The sequence below is a fragment of the Ciconia boyciana genome, chromosome 12, assembly GCF_034638445.1.
Source record: "Ciconia boyciana chromosome 12, ASM3463844v1, whole genome shotgun sequence".
Taxonomy (NCBI): domain Eukaryota; kingdom Metazoa; phylum Chordata; class Aves; order Ciconiiformes; family Ciconiidae; genus Ciconia; species Ciconia boyciana.
In genome coordinates, this window is record NC_132945.1 from 838912 (window position 1) to 862659 (window position 23748).

The window sequence follows — 23748 nt, forward strand, 5'->3', positions numbered from 1 at the left end:
TTTTTGGTTTTACGCCTTGCTTTGCAGTTGTCTCCGGAAGGACTGCAGGAGATGTCCCCTGCAGATGCCGGGGAGGAGACTGCCGTGCAGACCAGGAGGGCCGTTCTGTAAAGGAACCCCAAGCGTGCCGTTTGCAGGCCGAGGGGTGGTGTTGTGGTCATCTCCACATGCAGGACTTTGTGGTGTTAAAAACCTGAATTTTGCAGAGGTCTTTCTGACGTGGGATGGGACTTTGACAAGTTTAACGACAGCATGTGCAGGTGTCCGTGCAGAAGGGCCGAGCGCCTTTGCTCACCCAGGTCCCCGTGGACCAGCCGCGGCAGCAGAGGCAGGAACCAGTTGGTAGACAGAGTCTGACCAAAGCAAGCGCCCAGGGGCTGCTGGTCGAGGGCCCGCTGCAGGCAGGCGGGAGGGGAGACGGCTTCGGAGTCACGCTTCAGAGTCTGCAACAGGGGGTTGGTGAGGCAGAAAAGGAGGCAGATTATTGCACAGAGCTGGAGAAATACTTGATTCTGGCTTCTTTTTGTATTGCAGCCTTTGAAAAGGGAAGAAAAGAGCCCTAAAGCAGTCCTTTGTGCCTCTGCTGATAAATTAGTGCCCATTTCTTCCTGCGAGGATGCATTTCTGTACCAGGGCTGTGGCGGTGCCTGGCCATCGGCTCGGGCAGCCGCCAGACCGGGTGTGACAGCTCTGGCTCTGGGCTCTCCATCCCCAGGGGCTCGCAGGACTCCCACCGAAGGCCATAGGAGCCTTTGCATTCCTCAGCTGGGAACTGTATGGGTTTATATTTCTGTACCACATGGGAAAAGCTGCAGAAAGACCACGAGGGAATGCTGCTCCGAGGAGTTCCTCTGGTAACACACACTGGTGTTTCTTCTAAATAAATGCATAAAAGTAGGGGGAAATTCCCTCATGTATTAAGCAAGTAATTATTCTTCAGTGCCTGGATTTAAAAGTAGAGCTGGATTTAAATCCAGTGCCTGGATTTAAAAGTAGAGCTGAGGATAGCTCCTAAGCAGGCAGTGCAGGAGAGAAACTGCAGCAGGTTGCATTGACTGGAGATGCAGATGTGCATCAGCTGCAGATGCTGCGTTATGGAGTTGAGAGCGCTCTGCAAAGGCGAGAGCTGCTGCTGATTCTGGCTTTTTTGCAAAACTATTGTCGTTTTCCTTTGCCTTGGGCTTCCTTGGCCTTCGGTGATGGCTTGTGTTGGGTCTCGCGTTGCATGCGGTCTAAGTGCTGTGGTGAAAGCAGCAGCGGGACGCAGCTCTCTGGACTTCAACCTCAGAGCGTGCTGGAGGTGGGAGTAGGCTATGGCTGCATCGTTTTGTTGGTGCTGGGTCCAACGCTCTTCCAAGCAGCACAAAAATGGACTCTTGTAGTTGTCAATGTAAAGAAACGCATGATGAGATCCCTCCTCATCGGGGAGGTGCGGTCTCAGCCAGTACCTGCAGCGTCCGACGGATGCTGTGCCCCGGTGCTACCAAAGCGGTGGGGTGGGGAGCTCCGGCACCACTGGCTGCCCTCGGAGGGATGGCGCCCGTTAGTCCAAACAAAGTGCGTGTGAGGCCGGTGGGTTGATCAACAGGAAAACAACAGTGCAACTTCAGAAAGGGTGGGATACAGGATGGGCAAGATGGATTAATTTTCTTCAGCATCTGAGCAGCTGTTTCCATCTTGCTTCTCTTCTGGGTTTCCCATAGCAGAAATGAGAGCACCCAGCCATCGCAGCCACTTCAACAGTAGAAATGCATATATGTGTGACAACATATATTCAATAAATTAATGGTTGGATCATTAGGAACCTTAGATAGGAGGAGGCACAACTCTGCTCTCTTCTTGGAGTAGTGCACAGGCTGCTGCAGAGAATGGTTACGTGCTCAGGTACCTTTTGAGAAGAAACCACAATATCTGATAGAACCTTCAGTCTTTGGGAAGGCCGTGCCAGCAGCGCCAGGCTCTTTGTGAGCGCACTAATTGCGTTTGGACGGGGCAGGCTGCCCTTTTCCCTGTGAGTGGTTGCTCGCTGGCTGCAGGCGCAGGGCTGTTGGAGCACGAGTGTGTGGAAGGGGGAACGCAGGTGGACCTGCAGAGCTCTTACCTTTTCATTCCGGCCAGCTGGATGCAATCTTTTTCTTTCAGCTGTTCGGGGTTGTACTGGGGTGTCTCAGTGTTCTTCGCTCGGTAAAGGGTAGGGACCTGCAGACAGATCCTGCTGCTGCAGTGCGGTCACTCTAACCAGCATCACTTGTTCCTGCTGGGTGCCTCAGCCACCCAAGCACCTTCTTTCTAACTCTTGTTTTCACTGGAAAGCTTCTCCCTGTCCCATGCACGCAGACGTGCGTTTGTAGAGATACAGGCAGCTCAGCAGGGTGAATGCCAGCCTGAAACCCAGGAAGGGAGTAACGTAACTGGTGCCAAAGAGAAGACGGTAATCTTTCACCCCAAGCCTAGGGCCGGGCAGAGCCAAGCTGTCGGCTGTGCTGGCACTGACGGACCTTCTCGGGGTGGTGCATGGGGCGGGCTGGAGCCGGAGGCCCTCTCTCCCCTGGGCTTGCTTTGCTGTTGCCTTCTTCAGAGATGGAAGCTGAGGTTCCTGCTGGGCTCCCTCCTCCTGTGCAAGGGGGCCTTGCTGCTGCGCTCCCTGGGGCGCAGGAGGGGACGGGTTCCTGCCCTGTCTGTTGTTCCTCTGGGCTCCGAGCAGCTGCAGAAATGCAGGTGGGGGAGGCAAGGAGGATGGATCTGGGTCTTTACCTTCCTGGCCCTTTGTTTCTGTTCCTATCGGTGCCCTTTCCATCCCCTTGTTCCCACCAGACATCTGCTCTGCAGCTGCAGCACTCAAACGCAGGATGTTTAACCCCTGCGCTACCGCAGCGCTCGTGCTCCCAGGGGCAGCCTGAAGCCGAGGGCCAGGAGGAGGTGTCCTGAGGTGGCCAAAGGTGCTACAAGACTCTGAGGAGTGGAGATGCCTGTGGGGAGCAGGCATCCGTAATGTCCTGTGGGACACCCCCGTAGGGAGCGCCTCACCTGCCTTATGCACAGATCTGCCTTTGCCCAGTCTGCCATGCTGTGTGTCACCTAAAATGGCGGAGAGGAGCAGCCACCAGCTCCAGGAGACTGTCCGCATCCTCCTTCCTCCAGCTTGCTTAGCAAGAGGTAGGAGCAGTGCTGCCTTGCAAAGGAAAGCCATCACGGCGGTGCCGGGGGCACCCCGGCTCGGTCTGTCTCTGCCACCGCACCGCGTCCTGCAGCTGTGTCCAGCGGACGGCGTGTCCAGCAGCTCAGCTGGTTCCTTCCCTCCAGCAGCTGGTGCACCTCATGCCTCTTGAGCATGGATGTCGGTTGTTCAACCATTGTGTCTAAAATAACACCCCAAGAGAGGAAGAGATGCTTTGCTGCTGCAGAAGATGAACACTGGCTTCTCTGGAGGTGAGCGTTAGGCTTTGTTGTCCAGGAGTGAATACTGAAAGAAGTTTTCTCCCCTTCTTAAAGTGAAGAAGGTAACAAATGTGTTTGCATTTTGCAAAGGTGTGGTGGAGCCTCATTTGTTTGGGGCTGATGTGGCCACTTCAGTGCTATCTTGCAATCTTTAATAAAGACAGCAAAGGCCACGAACATGAATTTAAATTGCTCGAAGTGATGTTTGTGGAAGTGGTGGTGGTTCCCGTGCAGGTCAGATGCAGCTCCCGTCTCAGGTGCCAGCCTGCAAGGGGGGAAGCTGCTTTTTGGCTGGACGTGGTGCAGAGCCGAGCTCTGGCATTGCCCTGGACTTCCTCATGGCCGTGGTCTTACAGTCTGCAGTGCAAAGCACAAGGTCATACTCGCTTTGGCTGCAACGGGCCACATTTTGACTTCCTTTAGAACAGAAGAAAACAGACTCGAGGCTACTGTTAGGCTCGTTTGCAGGAGAGGAAACCAAAGCTGTCGCATCCAGTTGATAACCGTGGTTATGTGCAACCCTGGAGCTGAGCCGAGATGCGAGCGGGGCAGAGATAAGGTGGGGGGAGCACTGCCCGGGCTGGCTGCTGCAGTGCTGCCTGGGGCAGGCTCCCTGCACGCCCCACGGAGCCGCCTCTGCCCTGGGCTGGGGGCACCCGCGGACTGGAGCCTCTCTGTTACCTGGAAGCTTTGCTTTGACAACAGAGCAGCAATTTGTCCGGTGTCCCAGGGCCCTTCCTTCCTCTCCGCTGTCCTAACTGAGGAGCTGCTGCCCAGCTGGGGTTTCCAGCCTTGCTGCCGTCCGGGGCACAGGGTGCTGGGCAGGACGGCCGCGAGCATCTGCTGAAGCCAGGACTGCCCGGGGCAATGGGGAAGGAAGGGAGGGCAGCTGGAGGGCGGCTGGGAGCGGAGGAGCTTGGGGTGACGTTTGAGGGTGGTGCACAAGGTGATCCAGAAACCCAACGGCTTTGGTCTCCCTGCCCCATGGGTGGCCAGAGGGCTTCTTGCCCAGGTTGTACCAGCCGGTGCTCGGGTACTGACACCCACGCAGACACTGGCCAGCAATTTCTGTGCTACCTCTAGGATCGTTTTTACCCCCAGATTTCCCTCGTGTTCTTCCGCACCATGCATCGGCTGTCTAGGACGTGATCAGGGCGGCGGGGGGCTCTGGCACCAGCCGGGCTGGCTGTGCCACCGCAGTGCCATCACCGCCCTGCGTGCTGCCGGCCCAGGGGAGCGGTGCCCTGGGAGCAGACAGGGCATTTTGGGGCTGAGGTGGTGGAGGCATTTGAACAATTCCTGGTTGGCGACGTAGCAAGGAGCAGTTCCCAAAACTTGTGAGACCTATTTACTGCATGAAGGTTAATTATGGAAACCCGCTGCATCTGGGAGAGCGTCCAGCTGCGTTTCTCATTCCTATCTGCGCTCCCTGTCCATGCTAGCGGCTTTGAAATCTCTGCGGTTTGCTGGATGGTGCTGGGAGCTGGCCGGGCTGGAAACAGATAACTGGTATTTATCAGTGCTGAGTGCCAGACTGCATGTGGACGGGGGATGCCCATGGCTGCGTAAAACTCGGCGTGCCTCTCCTGCTCCACAAGCCCGGGTCGGCGTGGGCAGCGAGCCCCGGCTGCCAGTGCAGTGCCGCGAGCGCGGCCCCGGCAGAGCGTGGGAGGCAGCGCGGGGGCTTCCTCCGGGCGCCTCTTCTGAGCACGCTGGAAGGGGAGAGGTGCCTTCCGTCAGCACGGAGGGGTCCGGAATTGGCCCTCGGATGTGTTTGAGTAATGCTCGGTTCAGAGAAGCGACACTGATTTCTGTAAGCACAGCGCTGGGCGTCGCGGCCAGAGTTGATTCCTCTTTAATTTCACGTACACTGGCAATACCCCAGCCCCGGTACTGTCAGCAGCAGTAGGATACGCGTTTCCCATGGGAAACTGTTGTTTCAGCTCCTCATTTTTTCGAGCAGTGAGGGCACGTACCCCTGCTCTGGGAGAAGTGTCAGGATTTTCTGTCATTTCTGTAAAACGTAGGCAAATACTTCTATTTACAGTCTGGGAAGGGAAGCTGAGCTCCACTTCTGCATAGTCACTGTTGTAGGCAACAGTTTATTTTGAGGTGGGATGGAAAGAAAACACATCAAAAAGAAAAGAAAAAAGAGCATTCCCCCCGCTAGCGCTGGAGTGTGTCGGCGGGAGGCTCAGAGCTCCTGCCCGCATCTGCCGGGCAGCTGGTTTCACGGCTTTCCATTAGGTAACGTATGGGCAATTTTATGATGTGGTTTTCTTTTCACACACTAATTGGCTGTGTGGGACTTTTTATGGGGCATTTGGAAACTTGCTGTGAGAAACTGGGATCCTGGGGTGTGACTTCTTGTTTTTTAATTTTGATTTTTAAAGCGAAAGTGCAGAGCCGGGGTTCTGGGAAGTGGCTTTCCTGCCTGTAATTACATTGGCCTCCGGTGTTCCAGCTTGCTCGTGTTAGAGCTTTTATTGCATCTCCTGGGCTTTTCCCCGTCCACGCCTGTGCCAGGTCAGGGGTGGGGTAGCTGTAGCCCCAAAAGCGCTCGAGGGAGAGATGTCAGGCTCCAAACATCCCACGGCCAGGAGCTATTCCTGTCGGAGCGCCCACGGACCTGGCGTGGATCTTGGTGCTCCCCTGCCGGCAGGTTACATCCAGGGAAATGCCACGGTGCGGTGACTGTGCAGGAAGATGATTATGGGAATTTTGTCCTTTTTTTTCCACTTTCATGTTGGTTTTCATCCTTTTCTTCCACTTTCAGTAGCAAAATGAGAGACTCTTTCTCTGTTTTTGCTTTCCGCCCCTCGCCCCGGCGTGCTGGGAGGTGCTGGGGTCCGGGTTCCCGGTCCGTCTGGGCGGACGCCCACCGGCAGTGCCCTCCACCCCCGGGTCGCTTTGCAGCAGCCAGGCTGGTGGAGCTGCCCCCGCCGGACGCGCTCGGGGAGGCTCTGAGGGACCCCGGTGGCACTTGGGCCGCAGCGTGTGCCCCTCGTTGGGTACAAGAGAGGGGGAGAGCGGCTGTGGATGCCTTTTCCTTGGGAAACGCCATCCGGCCTCAGCAGCTGCCGGAGAAGGGCAGAGGCTTTGCCTGGAGGGGGTTCTCTGGTGGCTCGTAAGGGTTGTGCACCGTCAGGAGCTTTTTCCAGCGAGTGCATTGGTGCCGGTTCCCCCTCATGGGGACATCCAGGCGTTTACCGAGGGCTCATCTCACACAGAGAGCTTCCTCTGAGGTGGGAGCTGTAATGGGGCCTCTCATCTACCCGTCTGGCTGCTGTCACGGAACTGGTTAGCAGCTTTGTACGTGTGTGTCTTCACTCCTCTGTCAGATGTGGGTGAGGGTGGCCGGCAGGTTGGTGGTGTCCCATCTTCGTCTGCTCCTCGCTCCTTGGTTAGGACCCGCAGAAGTGGCTGGCACGTGCAGCTGGCACATTGCAGACCAGCTCTGCGGCAGTGGGTGCCCTGGGTGGGGGGGAGTTTGGGCTCCTCCGAGGTTGGGTTCGCTGTGTGGTGGGAAGGCGGCTTTGTGGGATTTATCCTCTTGTTTCTTAGGGAAGCGCGGGCTCTGTGCGTGTTGATGTGCCTGTCTGCCGGTGTCGGCGTGCCTGCTCCTCCCGCAATACAATTGGAATGGGATCATTTCCGTCACATTTAAACTGCAGATCGCAAAGTTATTAAGTTACTACAAGCTCGTGAAAATCATTTGCTGACCAGAGGAGGCAACGAAACCCTCTTCCCGGCCCTGCTGAGGGGTGGGTGTAGTGTGCGATGAGCCTTTATTGGACATCAGAGAATCTGCACGTCTGGAGACGCAGCCCCACTGGAAACCCGTCTCCATCGCTGCTGCTCGTGGCTTCTCTGCCCAGCGCGGTTCTGCCCAGCTTGAGGCAGCGGAGGGTCTCCGGGCAGCGTCCCCCGAGGGCTCGGGCTGGATTTCCAGCAGAGGCTGCAGACAGGCGCATGTGCTGCTGGCTGTCCGGTGCGGGGCTTGGGTCCCCCGTCACCTTGCCCTGGCAGTGAAGCTCCCGAGGAGGTGGCAGGGAGGACCGGGGACGCGGCTTGCAATGGGTGACCCCGTGGCCGTGGCCACAGGCCTGGTGCTGCGGCCGCAGCCGTGTCCCCCACGGGCGGTTCGCCACCCGCCTGTGTGTTCGGCAGGAGTGTTTGCCTGCCCGTCCTTTCCTGCGCTTCCCTGGGAAAGCACGTCTGTGGGAAGGGTGGGCAGGAGGAGGAAGCTGGCCGCCGGCTCCGTCCGGGACAGGGACGCTTGGAAACCTTTTCTGTGCCAGCGCTTCGACGCGGGGAGGGCTCCCGCCTGGGATGGGCAGAGCTCCCCTGCCCTTGGTGGGCTTGCTCCCGCTGCGTGGGGCTCCGGCGGGTGGGATGCAGGACTTGCTGCAGCGGGCAAAGCCTGGGACCCGGCTCCAAAACGGGGCGAGGAGAGGTACGCTCCCCCTCGCCCCCCCGGCAGCCCCTGCGCCGGGAGGAGGCGGCGGAGGGGAAGGAAATGGCGTGCTCTGACTCCTCGTTTCCACCGGGGCGATGGGCGGCCGAGCTCCGTCCTGCGTGGGAGCATCCTGCTGCAGGCTGCAGCCCAGGCCCCCGCTGCTCCCCAGCCCTGCGGGGCGGCCGCGGCCACGCTGGGTGTCACAGGGCTCCTGCGCGTCCCCCGGACAGCTGAGCGGTGCCGACCGGCACCCCGGCCATGCTCTTCTACCAGTTCAGCCCCTCTGCCATCAGGGGTAAGCTCGGCACGCGGCTCTGCTTCTGACTGCCCTTCCCTCTGCTGTCCTCGCCTGGGGGGACGCCAGCCCCATCCCTCCCTGGGGGCGGTGGGCAGCGGGGGGTCAGGACGTCATGGGGCAGCAGCGGGTTGGGAGGTTGGTGTTTCTGTTCTTGACTGGGGGCACCTGAGCTGCAGCCTCTGGCCGTGATGGCCCCGTGGCCAGCGACTCCGTTGTGAGCGAAGGAGGAGCAGAGCAGAGCAGGAGGGGGGTCTGGCAGGTCTGTTGGCCGGGGGGGCTGTGGGAAATGTCCATCCTTGGATGCAGGAGGGATCTGCTCTCCGGAGCTGGCATGACCAAAGACCGTTCCCATGGACCACGAGGCTTGGTGCCCTCCCGGCTGGACAGTCGCAGCCGCGGGTCGCCGTCCCCGCAGAGGTGCCGGGGTGCGTGGGAGGGATGCGGTGCTCCACGGGGACCGGGCTGACCCAGTCGGGCTCCAGGGTTGAGGTCTCCGCTGGGGTTACTGGGTTTGAGCCCTGTCGAGGGCAGGAGGGGTCAGCCACGGATTTTGGCCGGGCTCACGGCACAGCTAAGGACAGCTGCACGGTTTGGACCCAGATGCAGGTGCTTATTCCAAACCTTTTTCCCAAAACTTCTGAAGTATTTGGGTCCAGGGCTTTGGCCTGGTCCCGTCCTTAACTGAACTGCTTGTTTTGGGCTTTTTTTTTTTTCCCCCTGCTGTAGCTTTGTACTTGTAAGTGCAGCCAGAGCTCTTGGCTGAGGCTCTTGGTGGATATTGATGAAATTGGGGTGTTTGACTGCGATCCGCTCCGGGTGGATCTGGCCTCAGTCCAGTCTGTGCTGGGTGGTGCCTCCGAGAGGGATGGGCAAGACCCTGAAACTGCCGTCGCATTTTCTACACTTGAGGTCAAATGTTTGTTACCATCAGAAATATAAATCTCAGCAGACAGACGGACTGCCGACACCAGGCAGCAGCTTGCTTTGGCTGCGTGAGCTTTGGGCTGTTTTCTCTCAAGTTCTGTAAATTGGAGAAATTTCCCAGAAAATAGTGCTGGCTGTTGGGTGGGTTCATCCAGGCGGTAGCTGAACCATGCGTGAGGGATGGGAACCGGCCAGGTGGGGGGGTAGAAACCATCAGGGTTTTGGTGCGTGCCAGGATGAACAGCAGCTTGAAAGAAGAGGTGGGGTGGTCCGGGGTGCTGGGAAGGAGGAGGGAGAAGGAAAGGTTTCTTTGGCAGGCTTTTCTGGAGGGTGTTTGCAAAAGACCCATGAAGTGACCGGCCCTAAGCTTTGATGAGCTCTGAACTAATTATTAAGAATAAAGATCTTCCTCTCTTGCCTGGCAAAGTATTGTATTTGGTTTGGTGGGTTTGGAAACGAAATGTTTCATCGGGAGGTTAAAATTGTGTCTTGTGGCCCTCTCACTCCCGTGTTACCTCCTCCGCTTTGCCTTGTGCTAGCAGAGAGGCTAAAGCTGAGCAGCTTCTGCTCCCGGGGGCAGAGACCCCGCTCTGGGCACGGGCATCGCTGCCCACCAGCACACCCCGGGGCTCCCCGGTTCCCGTTTTTGCAGTCGATCATTTCCTCAGCTTTGTGCACGTGAAACACGGGCTCGGGCGCTGCTGGAGCACTCCGGCAGCAGGAGCTGGGGGGAACACGCTGCCGCTCCGGGGAGCGTCGCTGCTGCTGGGTGGGATGCTCAGGCTGGTTCTTTGCTTTCTTTCAGAAATTGAAGCCAAGAAAGCTTGCGACTGGCTGCGAGCGGCGGGATTCCCTCAGTATGCCCAGCTTTATGAAGGTGAGAGCTGCCTCCTCCTGCTGGTCCCAGTCCCTGCCCTGTACCTGGTCTCATGGCCTCTATCTCAACCAAATACCAAGGGTGGCTGCAAGGAGAGCTCACAAAGCGCTGGGGAGAGGAGAGGATGGAGAGGATCGTTTACTAATTATGCGATCATGTGTTAAAACTTTAAGCCTTCGGACTTGGCCATGGCCTGGAGAGCCAGCCATGCTGTCAACTTTTCTGCATTCCTGAACTTTTCCCCTTCAGGCAGGGCTGCGAGGAATCCCCGGGGCGGCTGCTCGGGCCAAGGGCAGGCAGGCTTTGAGAGCCATCGGCTCTTCAGTAGTTCGGTGAGTGTTTGCAGTGGGTGGGAGCGCAGAGGCAGCCAATGTAGGTAACGCGGAGAGTGAGCGTTTCCTCCCTCCCTCCCCGCTGACATGTCCTGCAGGCTCCTGCCCGGCCCCGATATGCTATTTGGCAGCAAGCTCTGCGCTTTCTGAGCGCGCAGCAAGCTGTGCCCGGAGCAGACCGGGTCCCTCTGCCGCACAGCTCCCGGGGCGCAGGGGAAGGGCAGTGCCCCCCGACAGACCCGCTCCCACGCACCCACGGGCAGTTTGCAGGGCGACTCTGGTTGTGGGTCTTGCCTCCGGCTCAGCTGTGTTTACTTCAAACCCATGGCGGGACCGCTGGTCCCTGCCGGGGGGGCCGGTGCTGCGGAGCGGTGGCTGCAGCCGGCCCCGGCTGGCCGGGACAATAGCGGGAAGCCTGGTCTCCGGCGGGCTGCAGCGATGGCTATTGTTCGGCCGGGCACTTCCACTGCCCCCCGCAACACGTGCGCGGGAGCCCCGCTCTCGCCCCCCGGGTGATGGCTTTACAGGCTGCCTGTTTGCCTGCGGTTTCTATTTTAGGGGGCAGGCTCCTAGCACGGCCACGTGCAAGGACTGCCCGGATTCCTGCAGGTGAGACCCAGCCCCAGGTGTCGGCCCCGAATAGTGCTTGTCCCCAGGCGGCGAGGAGCGGGTGCTGGGTGCTGGAGTCTGTGAATAAACCGACCCTTTTTCCAGCCTCTCTGAGCAAAACTTTCCACATCCTCTGAGTGTTTCATTCTGGTTTTCTCCCCAGCTGGCAGGGCTCAGCATCCCTTTGGTAATTGCACTCGATAGCTTCATTAACAGCCGGGCTTAGACACTTGTGGTTAATGGTCCAGGTCCTACGTAGCTGGTCCCAGCAGGGCTGTTTCCGAGTGCACAGAGAAGAGCAGGGAACTGGATGGAGGCCCTTGGGCACCTCGCCACCCTCACCTAACTCACCTGGAAGGAGCACTGCCCAAAGTCCCTGGCCATGTACCGCCTCTGGGACATCCTCCAGCTCCTGCCCTGCGGCCAGCAAGCGTGTCTGCCTGTGGAGACCTGACCCATGGCCTTTGAGGCGTGTGGGGGGATTGAATGAGATGCTAGATCTACTGTACCACCAGACTGGTACAGCTTGCTTGCCCCTGGGAGACCTCTTAGCAGCGCCTGGCTCTCCCCAGGGGAGCGAAAGGCTTTCTTGACCCTGGGGGGATCAGTGGGAGAAGGGGGTCATTGATGAGCAATCAATGAGCGATCAATACACAAAGCGTGTGTAATGTATTGCCTGTGGGGCACCAAGATGTCCCTTGGGCAGCGTTAGGGAGGTGGCCGCTCTCCAAAAGCCACCACGAGGTGCCGAGGGGAGAAGCCGAGGGGGTCCCTACCCCCCCCGCAGTGCATGCAGCCGGCACCCCCGAGGAGGGGCAGCCCGGGCTCCAGATGTGCTCAGCTGGGAGCAGAGCTGCGCAGGGGTACCTGCGTGGGTGTGTGAAAGCGCTGCGAAGGGCTGGTGTTTATTTCTGAATTGGCTCATCTCGCCGAGTGCTAACGCCGGGCTAGCACCGCACCCAGCAGGAGCCTTTCCCGTGGGCTTTAACTGTCCCGGGCACGCCACGGTTCCCGGCACAGTGACCGGGTTGTTTGTCCTGCGAGGGGGAAGCGGTCTGAGGAGGCGGCGATGTGAGGGGCATCTGCTGCATGGCACTGATCCCCCCCCAGCATCTGGGCTGCCGCAAGCCCTCCCACTCCCAGCCCGGTGGGGCTTATTTCCACCCCCTCCTCTGCCTGGCTCATCCCTCCCACCTCTGCACTTGGCTTGCGCTCAGCTTGCGCTCACCGCCACGGCACCAGGGCATCCCCGGCCCCTCCGCGCCAGCCCCCGTCTGTGTCTTGCTCTTGCTCTTTGCTGGCTGCCTCCTGGAGCTGCGGGCAAGCGTGGTCCCTTGGGAGGAGCCGCTGCCGAGAGCCTGGGTCGAGTCCTGCCTGCAGAGAGCTGCCTCCCGGCCAGCTCGGTGGGACCGTCCCTCTCTGCAGGTTCCCCTCCTGCAGCCACGGCTGCCACGGGTGGCAGCTCCCAGTGGCAATGCGATGCCCCAGCCTTCCCGGCTTCTTCCGACTGGTGCTGATGGCCCAGGAGACTCACACGCCTTTCCCCTCCCCTGCTGTCCCGCTTCCCCAGCTCTCCATCCTCAGCCTCTCTCCTCCTCTTGCTCCTCGCAGCATCTCCCTCCTCCCACGCTCACCGCTGGCCCTGTGCCTGATGGAGCGGCTGGCTCGGAAACGGCCGCTGATTCTCCTCTCGCTTTCCTCCCCAGACTCGTCGTTCCCTCTCGACATCAGCGCTGTGAAGAAGGACCACAGCTTCCTGGACCAGGACTCCCTCAAAGCCCTGTGCAGGTAACGCTCCCTTGCACCCCCTCACCGCTGCAGGCAGCGGAGCCAGCGCAAGGGCTCACCCCGGGGTCCCCGGGGCTGCCGGGGCGGTGGGCACTGTGGGGTGCCTGCCTTGCAGGCTGCGGCTCAGAGCCCGCTCCGGCGCTGTTGCTCCCTCTGCAACGAGGAGTTTGGATGCATTAGTCTTTCGAATCGGAAAGCATTGCTGGGTGCGTTCGTCTTTCAAGTCGGAAAGCATTGCTGGCTGTTGGGTGGTGCCAGGGAAACGACAGCGTTTTTGGTTTGAGCATACAGAGCTCCTGGAGAACAGAAACATTTCCCAGGAATAATTCTCCTCTTTGTGTGACTTTCGGGCTGTGTTTTAATTTCAAGCTTGGGTACCTCCGGCCTGTAGAGCTCGATTAGAAATGGATTGGTCAGAGCTGAACCGGAAAACAGCGGAGGTGCAAAGAGAGACCCAGTTTTGCTGTCCCCGCTGCCCGCGCTCTCCCCTTCCACCGCTGGCTGCCCTGGGTGGCTCCTTGCGGGCTGTGGTCCCCAGGGGAGGGAGCCGTGTCTCCCCGGGTGCCTTTTGTGTTGCTTTATTTTGCGAGGATGCTTCATAACGTCTCTGAGAATGAAATGGAGTTTGGAAAGCACGTCTCTGCATCAGAGTGAAGGGGTCTTGCTCAGCTCTTGGCGTAAAGTGGATTCAGGTCAAGTGCCTGTGGATGAAATCGTGTCCGCAGATGGTTTCACTCGGTTGTCAGGCACGTGCTGCCTGCAAAAGAGAGAAAACATGCAGTGAGGGATTGGCTGAGCATTGGTGCAGTGCGAGGTGCTCCGTGGAAGTTGCACGCTGCTAATTAGCGCTTTGTGCAGGTCGTTAGGAGCTGCGGGCGCTCACAGCGGCGGTTCGGGAGCTGTCGGTTCGCACTGTGATTTGCTTTGCGCAGGTGAAGTCTGTGCTGGTGGGTCCCTCCTCGTCCCTGGAACACCAGCTCTGTCGGCTGCTCTGACCAAGGATTTCTGCGTTCACAAGTGCTCGCTGGCTTCGTGTGACGTTAGTCATCCCGGCGCCTGGCAACGCAGCCCCGCCGTACATTTTCCACCAGGACACACTACCCCTGGCAGCAGCAGGGCTGAAAATAGCTCCGGGAGATGCCGCTGGGTGTGTGGCTGCAGGGAGGCAGCGCGTGTTTCGGGGGGGGGTGGAACTCTCCCAGTGCTGCCAGCGTGAGCAAGAGCTGACACCCAAAAGGAGGGACCCCCCTACACCCGAACGGATGGTCAGTCTGTCTGAACGGTCTGTCTGTCCAGACGGGCTGTGTGTCGCCTGGCGCTGTGGGTGACTCAGCCCTGCTTGGCTTTCGGGCCACATCATCGCGCCCGTGCCCCCGCGTTGACTCCACGCCGAGAAATGAGCGCTGCCTCTCGCTGTCCCTCCCACACACCCTGCTGCCGAACAGAACAGAGAATGGGAAAATGGTCTGTTACTCATTTGTTTTCCCAACAGAGAGGCTGCTGGGCCGGGCAGGAGGGGATCCCCTGCGCTGCTTCCCGGGTGCCTGGCGAGCTCCTGGTTTTCCCTCCCGGCGGCAGCGAGGTGGGAGGCGATAAGAGGTTTCTGACCGTCCCGCCCTGTCTGAGCTTTTGGGTCCTTTCATCATCGGCTGGCCGGCCGCAGGAGCTTCCGAGATTGTTTTGCTCTAATAAGCTGGAGCAGGTCATCCCTGCCCACTTGCAGAACTGATGTGGCTGGGTGGGCCACACAGGGCAGGAACGTCCCGGCCCCGGCCCCCCAGGCTGCCTCTGGGATCCCTGAGGTGGCCCCTTGCAGCATTTGGCTAACAAAAAGGTCTAGAAGGACACTGGAAAATGCAGCTCTTCAAAGAAAATGAATCCCCGGGACCTGTCCTCTTCCCCCCAGCACACGTGTGCTCCCATCTCGCTCCCTCTGCCAGACTTCATGTATTTAATCCAGCTGCAGGATGCACTGCAGGACCATGCTCTCGGTCGGGGGGCTTCAGTGGGATTGCAAGAGAGGCATTAGTCAAATTTTTGGTACAGTGTCCCTGAGGTTTGTTTTTGGCTGTGCAGACTGGTATTTGCATGCTGGAACAAAAGTGCTTGTGGTAGTGTTCATGAAGGTGCTAATTAAAGTGAATTAATCGGAGATTCATTCACTTGTGTGAAGAAAAAACAAAACAGGGCTTGAAACTGTAGGCTAGAGAACGGAGAAGGGCCCGGCTGGGGGCCAGCCCAGCCCCAAGGCACCTGGCAGCCTTGCTCGAGGGGACGGGTCTCCCCAAGCCTGCTGCGGGTTTGCCCTCGGAAATGGCAGAAATGCCCCCGGCAGCCACGGGGCCGGGCTGCTCGTCCATGGGCCGCAGGGTGGGGGTCGAGTGGGGCCAGGTCACGGCCAAGGCAAACCCTCGGTATGCAGAGGGAGCCAGGACACCCGGCAGACGCCACCTGAGAGGTGGCCAACACCCATCTGGCCCCGGCAGCGCGGTGGTGCCGCGAGCGGTGGGAGATGGGCGTCCTTCGACGCCGCGGTTGCAGGAGAGCGGGTGCCGGGCACTGGGGCGGCTGCAGGCATTTAGGCACGGCCGAGACGTCCCGGTGCCTGCGCGGGGGGAGCGGAGTGCCACTCTCAAGGCTATGCTTGCAAAATCCGCGCTGGCGCACAACCAAGGGCTTGTGCCATCGTGCGCTCGAGCGGTTTCACCCCTTGGCTGCGACGCCCGAGGCGCATGTGACGGTGCCGGGGCGGGTGGTGGGGGCGCGGGGTGCCTGCAGAGCTCTGCGGGCAGGGGTGCAGCCTGGGGCACCGCGCTCCCCTGGGAGCAGGCTTGGAGCTGTGCCGGGCCCCGCGTCTCCTTCTGATCCCTGGAGCCGCAGCTGCTGGGTGACAGGTGACAGCGAACAACAAGGGCTCTAAGGCAGAAACAGGAAAAAAAAAAAAGAAAAAGCAAGCACTGCGGCCCCAGCAGGGGCCAGGACGGGGGGGGGTAAAGCCTCTCTTGGTTTCTTGCAGGAGGCTGATGACCCTGAACACATGTGCCTCCATGAAGCTGGAAGTCCACTTTCAGCGTAAACAGGTAAGTCCTGGGTGTTCAAGGGCAGGCGAGGGGCTGAGGGGCGCGGGGGAATGCGTGCGCACTGGTGGGGCGGCAGTCCTGTGTTCAGTAATAACGCGGGTGCGCTCCAGGACTGCCCGGGGCACAGAGCAGCACCCAGCGCTGCTGCTCATCTGTTTCCCTGTCTCCGAGGACGGACGTGGCCCCGGAGGTGCCCGGCTGAATTAGCGGGTGCCCGTGTTTGCCCTGGGCCCCTGCACCTCTCCGAGGCTCTGGCAGCGGCAGTCAAACCGCAGGAGTTGTGACGCCCGTGCTGGTCTGCACAAGGCTGCGTGCCTGCAACCTGCAGCATCACCCTCGGGGTCTCTGCTGAGCCGGGCACTGGCACCCCCGGCAGCAGGGCTCCAGGAGGAAGCCTGACCCCGGAGGGGCGGGTGGAACAAGCCTGTGTATCACAAAGAACAATTAATATTGGCATATTAATAACAAAACCTTTTATATTTCTCTTAATGAATAATACATTTAAAATGCACGCCAGCTTGGCGTTTAGCATATGGGAATCATTACCTGGGTGTATCCCTGCTTCTTCCGACTGCCCCTATTTTGGCTTGGGAAGGGATGCTGCCCTGCATCCCTCGCTGCGCTGCGCTGCCGTGGTGGCCGGGGCTTTGCAGGGAGGCTCCGCGGGGCTGTCCCAGCTGCCTGTGAGCTCTCCGGAGGTAGCCTGGGAGCAGCACCTTCCCTTCCCCAGTGCAGCGTGGCTCTCGGGAACGGCAAAACGATGCCTGGTGGCTCCCGGAGCCCTCTGTTGCCAAAGGGGACCAGGGAGGGCTTAAGGGGCCATGCTGTGGACTGTGCCCTCCGCTGAGGTGCTTGTCCCGGGAGAGCGGGGCAGGGGGATGCGCCAACCCTCTGTGACTCTGACTGATAGATTGTCCCCTGTTGTCGACCACCTGCAGAATGAAGACTCCGAGGAGGAAGACCTGTGCGCCATCAGCGACCGGTGGGCTTTTCAGAGGGACAGCAAGAGGTGGTCGCGGGTGGGGTCCGTTGACGTCCTCTCCCAGGGCTCTGAGGTCCTGAGCTCCACCATGCGACCGGCGTCCAGCCGCGAGAGTGTCCTCACGGACCTCAGCACCAACCCGGAGGCTGTGTCCCTGCACAGCAGCGGCAGCACAGGCAGCACGGGCGGCACGCTGGGCGTCAGGGCCGCACCGCCCGACCCCCCGTCCCCTATCTGCACCACCGCCATCGCCACCTCCAGCTGCAGCTTGAGTGAGCGCTCCTTGCCGGAGCAGCCCTCGAGCTGCGGCGAGGGCTCCAAGGAGAAGCCGAAGAAGCGACGGTCTCACAGCTTCCTGAAGAGGATTGAGTCCCTCCGAAGGAAGGACAAAGAGAGAGCCGGCCCAGACAAGAAGGTGGCCTCACACGGCAGCATCACAGCCACACCGGGATGGGGCTCCCTGAAGACTAACAGGGACCTTGCAGCCACCAAGGCCAACTCCCCTAAAAGAGGGATATCTGCCTCTTTCCGTGGCAAAAAACACTTCTTCTCGGTATCGTACAGGACTAACCGCTTGCTAGGCTCAGGCAGGAGCAAGGTGAGCTCTGACACGAAATGCAGCGGAGCCTACCTGGAGGACTACGAAACAGCCGTGATGGCCAGCGGCGACTGGGCTGCTGGAGACTGCCAGCACCGGCAGGCGCGCCGGGGGGATTGCTTGGTCTACATCCCCCAGGACCACAAGCCAGGGACCTTCCCCAAATCCCTCTCCATCGAGAGCTTGTGTCCCTTGGGCGGCGGCTCCCTGACCCACTGGAAATCGGGGAACACGCCCGTCGGGCTGGTGGGGGGCGGCAGCAGCAGCAGCGTGGAGGGCTCGTCCTCCCCGCGGGGCTTTGCCTGCCGCCGCCGGCGGGGCTCCTGCAGCTCCCTGGGCAGCCGGGTCAGCGTGTACGACAACGTGCCGGAGTTCGGCAGCAGCGAGGGTTTCTGCAAGGAGGACAGGGAGGTGACCTACGAGAACCTCGACGACATACTGCAGCACGTGTGGGGGCTGCAGCAGAAGGTGGAGCTCTGGTATAAAGCCATCTCCCCTGACCTGGCTGGGGAGGAGGGGGGCGAGGAGGAGGAAGAGGAGGAGGAGGAGGAGTCAGACTCGGGAGGGGAACCCTCCAACCTGCACTTCGAGGAGCGGTCCATGTCTGATGTCGGCACCTCTGCCAGCGACTTCGACAGCACAGGCAACTCCCTCAACGAGGCCGAAGAGATCGAGATGCGGGAGCGCCGGGACTCGGGGGTGGGCGCGTCGCTCACCAGGCCCTGCAGGTGAGGGTGGGCTGGGGCTGGGGCTGCCTCCTCCTCCCCCTGGTCGCGCCTGGGCTGCTGCTGGTGGGCGGGAAGGGCTCGATCCTGGTGCTGCTGGCGTGCTGCCGGCCAGGGGCCCACCACAAGCCCATTCCCCGGGTGCTTCTGCAGCAGGGATGGACGGCCGGGGGCTCGGGGAGCAGCACCGGAGCCGTTGCTGGAGGGGTGCTGGCCGCTGCCCTGCGAGCCCTGGCTTGACCATTGCCCTTTCCCTGGTGGCAGAAGCGGGGTGCAGGGAGGAGGTGCCGGGGGACCAGCAGCGCGGGGTGGGGTGGGCAGGGGGAGCGCGGGGTGGGCTGAGGGAGCGCGGCGCAGGTCGCGGGAGCGCTCTGGCGGCTGCAGGGCACCACTGCCGGCCCTGCTGCTGCTGCTGCTGCTGCCGCTGCTGCGTACAGGCTGCGACCTCTCTGCCTGCACAGGCCCGTCATTAAATGGTTTTTCATTTCCTAATAACAGGTCTAAATGAAGGAGGCACTTGCTTCCAGTGTGCTAGTGCTCCCTTGGGCTCTCCCTAAGAAAACTCCAGCCGTTGCTGAATTCTGTGAATTTTCTAGCCCCTGCTAGGCTGGTGCGCCTCCAGGCAGGCACGGAGGGATATAGAGGGGTGTCTTTTTTCGTTAGCTGGGAGCGTCCCTTGTGCCCTTCTGGGCTTGGGGATGCACCGGAGCAGCTGGGCAGGAGCCTTCCCGGAGCAGCACGGACTTGGGAAGGGTTTTAGCAGGCTCCCAAGAGAGCACTACCTCCTTGGGGTGTCTTGTCTTCTTGAGAAAGCGGGTGTTGGAGGTGTCCCCTTTGCCGTGGCGTTGCTCTGCCTGGTGGGCCTGCAGAGATGTGCCACCCTGAGCATCCGAGCTCTCCGCAGGTCTCCTGGGGGGGCTGTAGCCCAGCACAGCCCCTGGGTGCTGGGGCAGGTGCAGGGAGCCTGAGGGGCAAGGGGAGAGATGCTGGTTGTTTCAGGGGAACCTGGGGGAGGGAGCAGTCCTTTGAGGCAAGGGAAAGTGTCTCTCATGCTCTCCCTGGCACCTTCCCACACTGGGTTTGTGAGCACCCGGGGGAGGAAGCAGCACTCGTGGCACTGGGGCTGGCGTTGGGATCCCTGGGCTCGGCCTGGCTGCCGCTGTGCCCGCACCTTCCCCGAAAGCAGCGGGTGCTCGGGGAGGGAATGGCCCTTCCCTGGGGTCTCCAGCTCCGCCACCGTCGGCCTTTCCCTGCAGAAAGCTGCGCTGGCACAGTTTCCAGAACTCGCACCGGCCCAGCCTGAACTCTGCCTCCCTGGAGATCAACCGCCAGTCCTCTGCCCAGCTCAACCTGCTCCAGAAGTGCTCCCTGCTCCGTCTCACGGCCATCATGGAGAAGTACTCCGTGCCCCACAAGCAAGCCTGGACATGGTGAGCTGGTGGGGAGGGGTCCGGGACGGTGTCCCCGTGGCGGGTGCGGGCTGCAGCTCTGCGGGGCCCGCAGCCTGGGGCAGCTTCGGTGTGCGAAGGTGGTGCAGAGGGAGGGGGAGAAGCTGAAACAAAAGCTGGCTTTGCTCTGCGTGGCTGTGGGCATCCTTGCAAGCGTGAGCTGGGGGCTGACACCTGGGCTTCCGGCATCGCCTGCACCCAGGATGGCTGCAGGCATTTGTGGGGCATTAAAAATGCTGCAGCAATGTAAGAGAGCAGGACAGTGGTTTCCTATTGTAGCCAAGTATTAAAGCATTTTAGTTTAATAAAAGGTGCTGCAGCTCCTGCTCGAAAGCTGCCTTGCTTATATTCAAAAGACGGCAGAAGCGCGTGTTGTCGTGTATGTGTGTCACCTGGGGTCCTGCTCCCCTCTGCGAGGTGGTGCTGAGGGAGCCGTTCGTCTGTCTGCACTGACGTCTGTCTGTCCCACCCCGCAGGACTGTGCCCAAGTTCATGAAGCGGAGTAAAGTCCCCGACTACAGGGACAAGATGGTCTTCGGAGTGCCGCCCATCATCAACGTGCAGCGGACGGGGCAGCCCCTGCCCCAGAGCATCCAGCAGGCCATGCGCTACATCCGCAGCCAGTGCCTGGACCAGGTGATGCTGCGACCGCCGGCCGAGGCTGCGGGGCGGCTCCGGGCCTGCCGCTGTGCAGCAGCGCTGTCATCTGGGGAAAAAAGCTGGCTTGCCGGGGTGCTTTTTGTTTACCTCTTGTGGCGCTTGGCCGTGGTGAAGCGGGAGGGCGAGATTGTCTGTGGGAACCCCACACCCACCGGTGTCTCCTTGGCCAGCCCTCGCTCAGGCTTCTCCTCTGGGTTGCAGGGGAGTGAGGTCTTTGGGGAAGGGGCTTCCTCGCCTGTCCCACAGGAGGCCACCCCGGCGCCTGCCGGGTCGGTGCCCGCTCCGCGCTGGAGCACCAACCCGCTCTTCCCTGGCAGGTTGGCATTTTCCGGAAGTCGGGGGTGAAGTCCCGGATTCAGGCGCTCCGGCACATGAACGAAACCAGCCCCGACAACGTCAACTACGATGGGCAGTCGGCATACGACGTGGCTGACCTGCTGAAGCAGTATTTCCGTGACCTGCCAGAGCCCATCTTCACCAGCAAGCTGACGGACACCTTCCTGCAGATCTACCAGTGTAAGTGCTGGGCTGGGGCCGGTCGCCCCTGGGCTGGGGACGAAAGTTGGGGTCTCCCAGGGAGGAGGCATCTCCCCGTTCCTTTGGACAGAGGTGATGGAGGCGGGTGGTGGCCTGTGGGACAGACCTGCCGACCATCAGCTTTGCCCCGTGCCCGCAGTCGTGTCGAAGGAGCAGCGGCTGCAGGCGGTGCAGGCGGCCGTTATCCTCATGCCGGACGAGAACCGGGAGGTGCTGCAGACCCTGCTCTACTTCCTGAGCGACATTGCCTCTGCAGAGGAGAACCAGATGACTGCTGGGAACCTGGCCGTGTGCCTGGCCCCCTCCATCTTCCACCTCAACGTGTCCAAGAAGGAAAGCACCTCGCCGAGGTAAGGGTTGGACAGGCTCTGCCCTCCCCAGCCTTCCTGCAGCCCCTGTCTCCCCGTCGCCCCTTCCCTGTCCATCTGGGAGGGGGCCACTGAACCGGGGCAAGGCATGGTGGGAACGCATGTGCTCTCACACAGCCCCCCATTGCTCTGCTTTCCAATTTGGGGTTCCCTGCTCTGCAATGTAAAGCAGAGCAATGGGGGGCTAGAGGCGGGCGGGATGCCCACCCGGTCCCAGCGATACCGGCTCCCCTGCAGGGTGATACATAAGAGAGGCACCATGGGGAAGCCTGACCAGAAGGACCTCAACGAGAACATGGCTGCGACGCAAGGGCTCTCCCACATGATCACCGACTGCAAGAAGCTCTTCCAGGTGGGTGGCTGTGGTGTGTCCAGCCCAGCGTTGCCCCCCCTGGGTGCTGCCAGCAGGAGATGTGACCTCACCGGCGGGGTGCTGGTCCTGCGGAGTCGGTGTGAGGCGAGATAAGGGCACCCATCCTCTGGTGGGGCGGCTTCCGCCAGTTGGCCAGCACCGGGAGCGAAGCCCAGCTGCATCTCGTGGTGGCGCGGGTCACAAGCTGCAGGACCTATGTCCAGGGAGGCTGTGTCCATCCTCCCCCCTCCTTGGTGGGATGAGGAGTTATGGTTTTCTGGCTGCCCAGGACTGCTCACAAAGTCAACACAGGATCCCTCTGGCTTTCTGAAGATCTATATGCTCTTGGCTTGTAGGTCTCCCATGACATCTTGCTGCAGCTGAGCAGCTCGTATATGGCAGCAGATGCTTACCCCCATCCCCTGGCTGACTTCGTGTGTCAGGGGGAAAGCAAGGATTTACACTCCTACTTCGAGCAGAGTGTCCAGAACCTGCTGAAAGAGTCGTCGGAGAAATTCAAGGGGTGGCTGAGCACCCCGGGGCCCCTGAACACAGAGCTCTCCTGCAAAAAGGTAAATGCCGCTGCGTGGAGGGGGGCTTGGGGTCACGTGGGGAAATGCGTATGGGGTGACCACTGGGAGCCATGGGTCCTGCGGGCACCTGCCAACCGGCTGACAACCCCTTGGTGCTTGTTCACCTCAGTGAGGAGGGATCAGCAACCCCTTCCCTGGCCAGAGGAGGGGCTGAGCGATGAACAGCTCTGGGGTGGAGGGTGCTCTGCACCCAGCAGTGCCAGCAGAGAACCCACCGCGTTGTTAGCAGAGGAGCTGGCTGCCTGCGCCCCTCCCCTCCCATCCCATCCCCATGCCATCCCATCCCCATCCCGTCCCGTCCCATCCCTAGCCAGCAGATACCAGGTTGCTGCTCCATGGTGGTGGGAGCCATCAGTAAAGCCACTCGGGGGTTAGTGCTGTGGGGGTCCTACGGGACAGCCTGCCTGACCCTTCCCTTGGCACGTCAGGTTGGGGACGGGCACCCTCTGCGCTTGTGGAAGGTCTCCACGGAGGTCGAGGCCCCTCCTGCCACGGTGCTGCACCGGGTGCTTCGGGAGCGTCACCTCTGGGACGAGGACCTGCTGCAGAGCAAGGTGGTGGAGGCCCTGGACAAGAACATGGAGGTCTACCACTACATCACGGACAGCATGGCACCCCACCCACGCAGGGACTGCGTGGTGCTCCGGTGAGGGCAGGGAAAGGCCAGAGTGGGAGGGTTTGGTCTTGGTTTGGTGGATCCCCTCTGGCCCCAGCCCTGGCTGCTCCTCCCGGGGCTGCACAGGCTCCCCCACCGCCCCGCTCCCAGTGCAGACCCTGAGGTCTGGGCAGGGGCTGCCCACGGGCGGGCACGCAGGGACGGGAGCCGAGCGGGGCCGCTCTGTCGCGCAGGCGCTGGCACACGGACCTGCCGCGGGGAGCCTGCCTGCTCATCTCCATCTCGGTGGAGCACGAGAAGCTGCCGGCGGAGGGAGGCGTCAAAGCTGTCGTGCTGACGTCCCAGTACCTCATCGAGCCCAGTGCCATGGGCCGCTCCAAAGTGACCCACATCTGCAGAGCTGACCTCAGGTAACGGGGGCCCTGGGTGCTGCTGCATCAGCGGCGGCATCGGCCACGGGGGAGGTAGTGGTGGAGCGCAGGAGCTGCTCCTCCCTCTGCTTGCCTGGCCTGGCAGCGCGGGCAGGGTTGCAGCTCACCCAGCGTGGTGCCTGCCTGCCCGGAGGGAAGGGGGTGCTGGCCTGGGGCCAGGTTTCAGCTGCCAGATGGTTACTGGGAAAGGAGCCACCACCTCGGTCTTGCAGTGCTGGCAGTTCCTCCGGTGGCTCCGAGTGCGGCAGCAAGTCCCTTAAAGTTTCTGTACAAAACACAGGGTCCCCTGCGGGTCTGAAGCACGGCATTGGCACGCTGCTCTCTGTGGCGAGCTGTGCTGGGGTGTAGTTGTGTAAGGGCGGGATGATGCAAGGGCAGTCTGGTTGTCATTCTGGGCCGGCACAAGCCCAGCTGGGTCACAGATATTCCCCCACTTTGCCACATGCCTGCGGTGGGGAGTGGGGGAGGCACGTTCCCTTTTCTGTCTTGTAGTGCTCGTTCAGCGTCTCGTAGCCCATCGCAGCAGGGGCTACGCTGAGGGCCTGTCCCGGCGCCAGAAGCCACGTGCTGCTCCTTGGTGCCTGCCGGGGTCTCGTACCTGCCTGCTCACCCTCCTCCTGCCTCTTCCCTTCG

General features: G+C 60.9%; 1 protein-coding gene across 6 annotated transcripts in view; it reads left to right on the top strand.

Moving 5' to 3' along the window:
• STARD8 (StAR related lipid transfer domain containing 8) overlaps positions 1-23748 on the top strand; it is a 68022-nt gene that overhangs the window by 42283 nt on the left and 1991 nt on the right. For 5 of the 6 annotated variants that reach the window (XM_072877092.1, XM_072877091.1, XM_072877094.1 and 2 more), the window contains 12 exons: positions 9925-9996; positions 12644-12725; positions 15742-15805; positions 16744-18113; positions 19367-19540; positions 20035-20194; positions 20536-20734; positions 20895-21105; positions 21361-21475; positions 21832-22047; positions 22497-22714; positions 22918-23094. In XM_072877092.1, coding sequence (XP_072733193.1) covers positions 15749-15805; positions 16744-18113; positions 19367-19540; positions 20035-20194; positions 20536-20734; positions 20895-21105; positions 21361-21475; positions 21832-22047; positions 22497-22714; positions 22918-23094 — 2897 coding nt within the window. In that variant the 5' untranslated portion in view covers positions 9925-9996; positions 12644-12725; positions 15742-15748. Of the gene's footprint in view, positions 1-9924; positions 9997-12643; positions 12726-13675; positions 13873-15741; positions 15806-16743; positions 18114-19366; positions 19541-20034; positions 20195-20535; positions 20735-20894; positions 21106-21360; positions 21476-21831; positions 22048-22496; positions 22715-22917; positions 23095-23748 lie in introns of those variants that run through there. The other variant, XM_072877095.1, reaches the window with a different exon arrangement.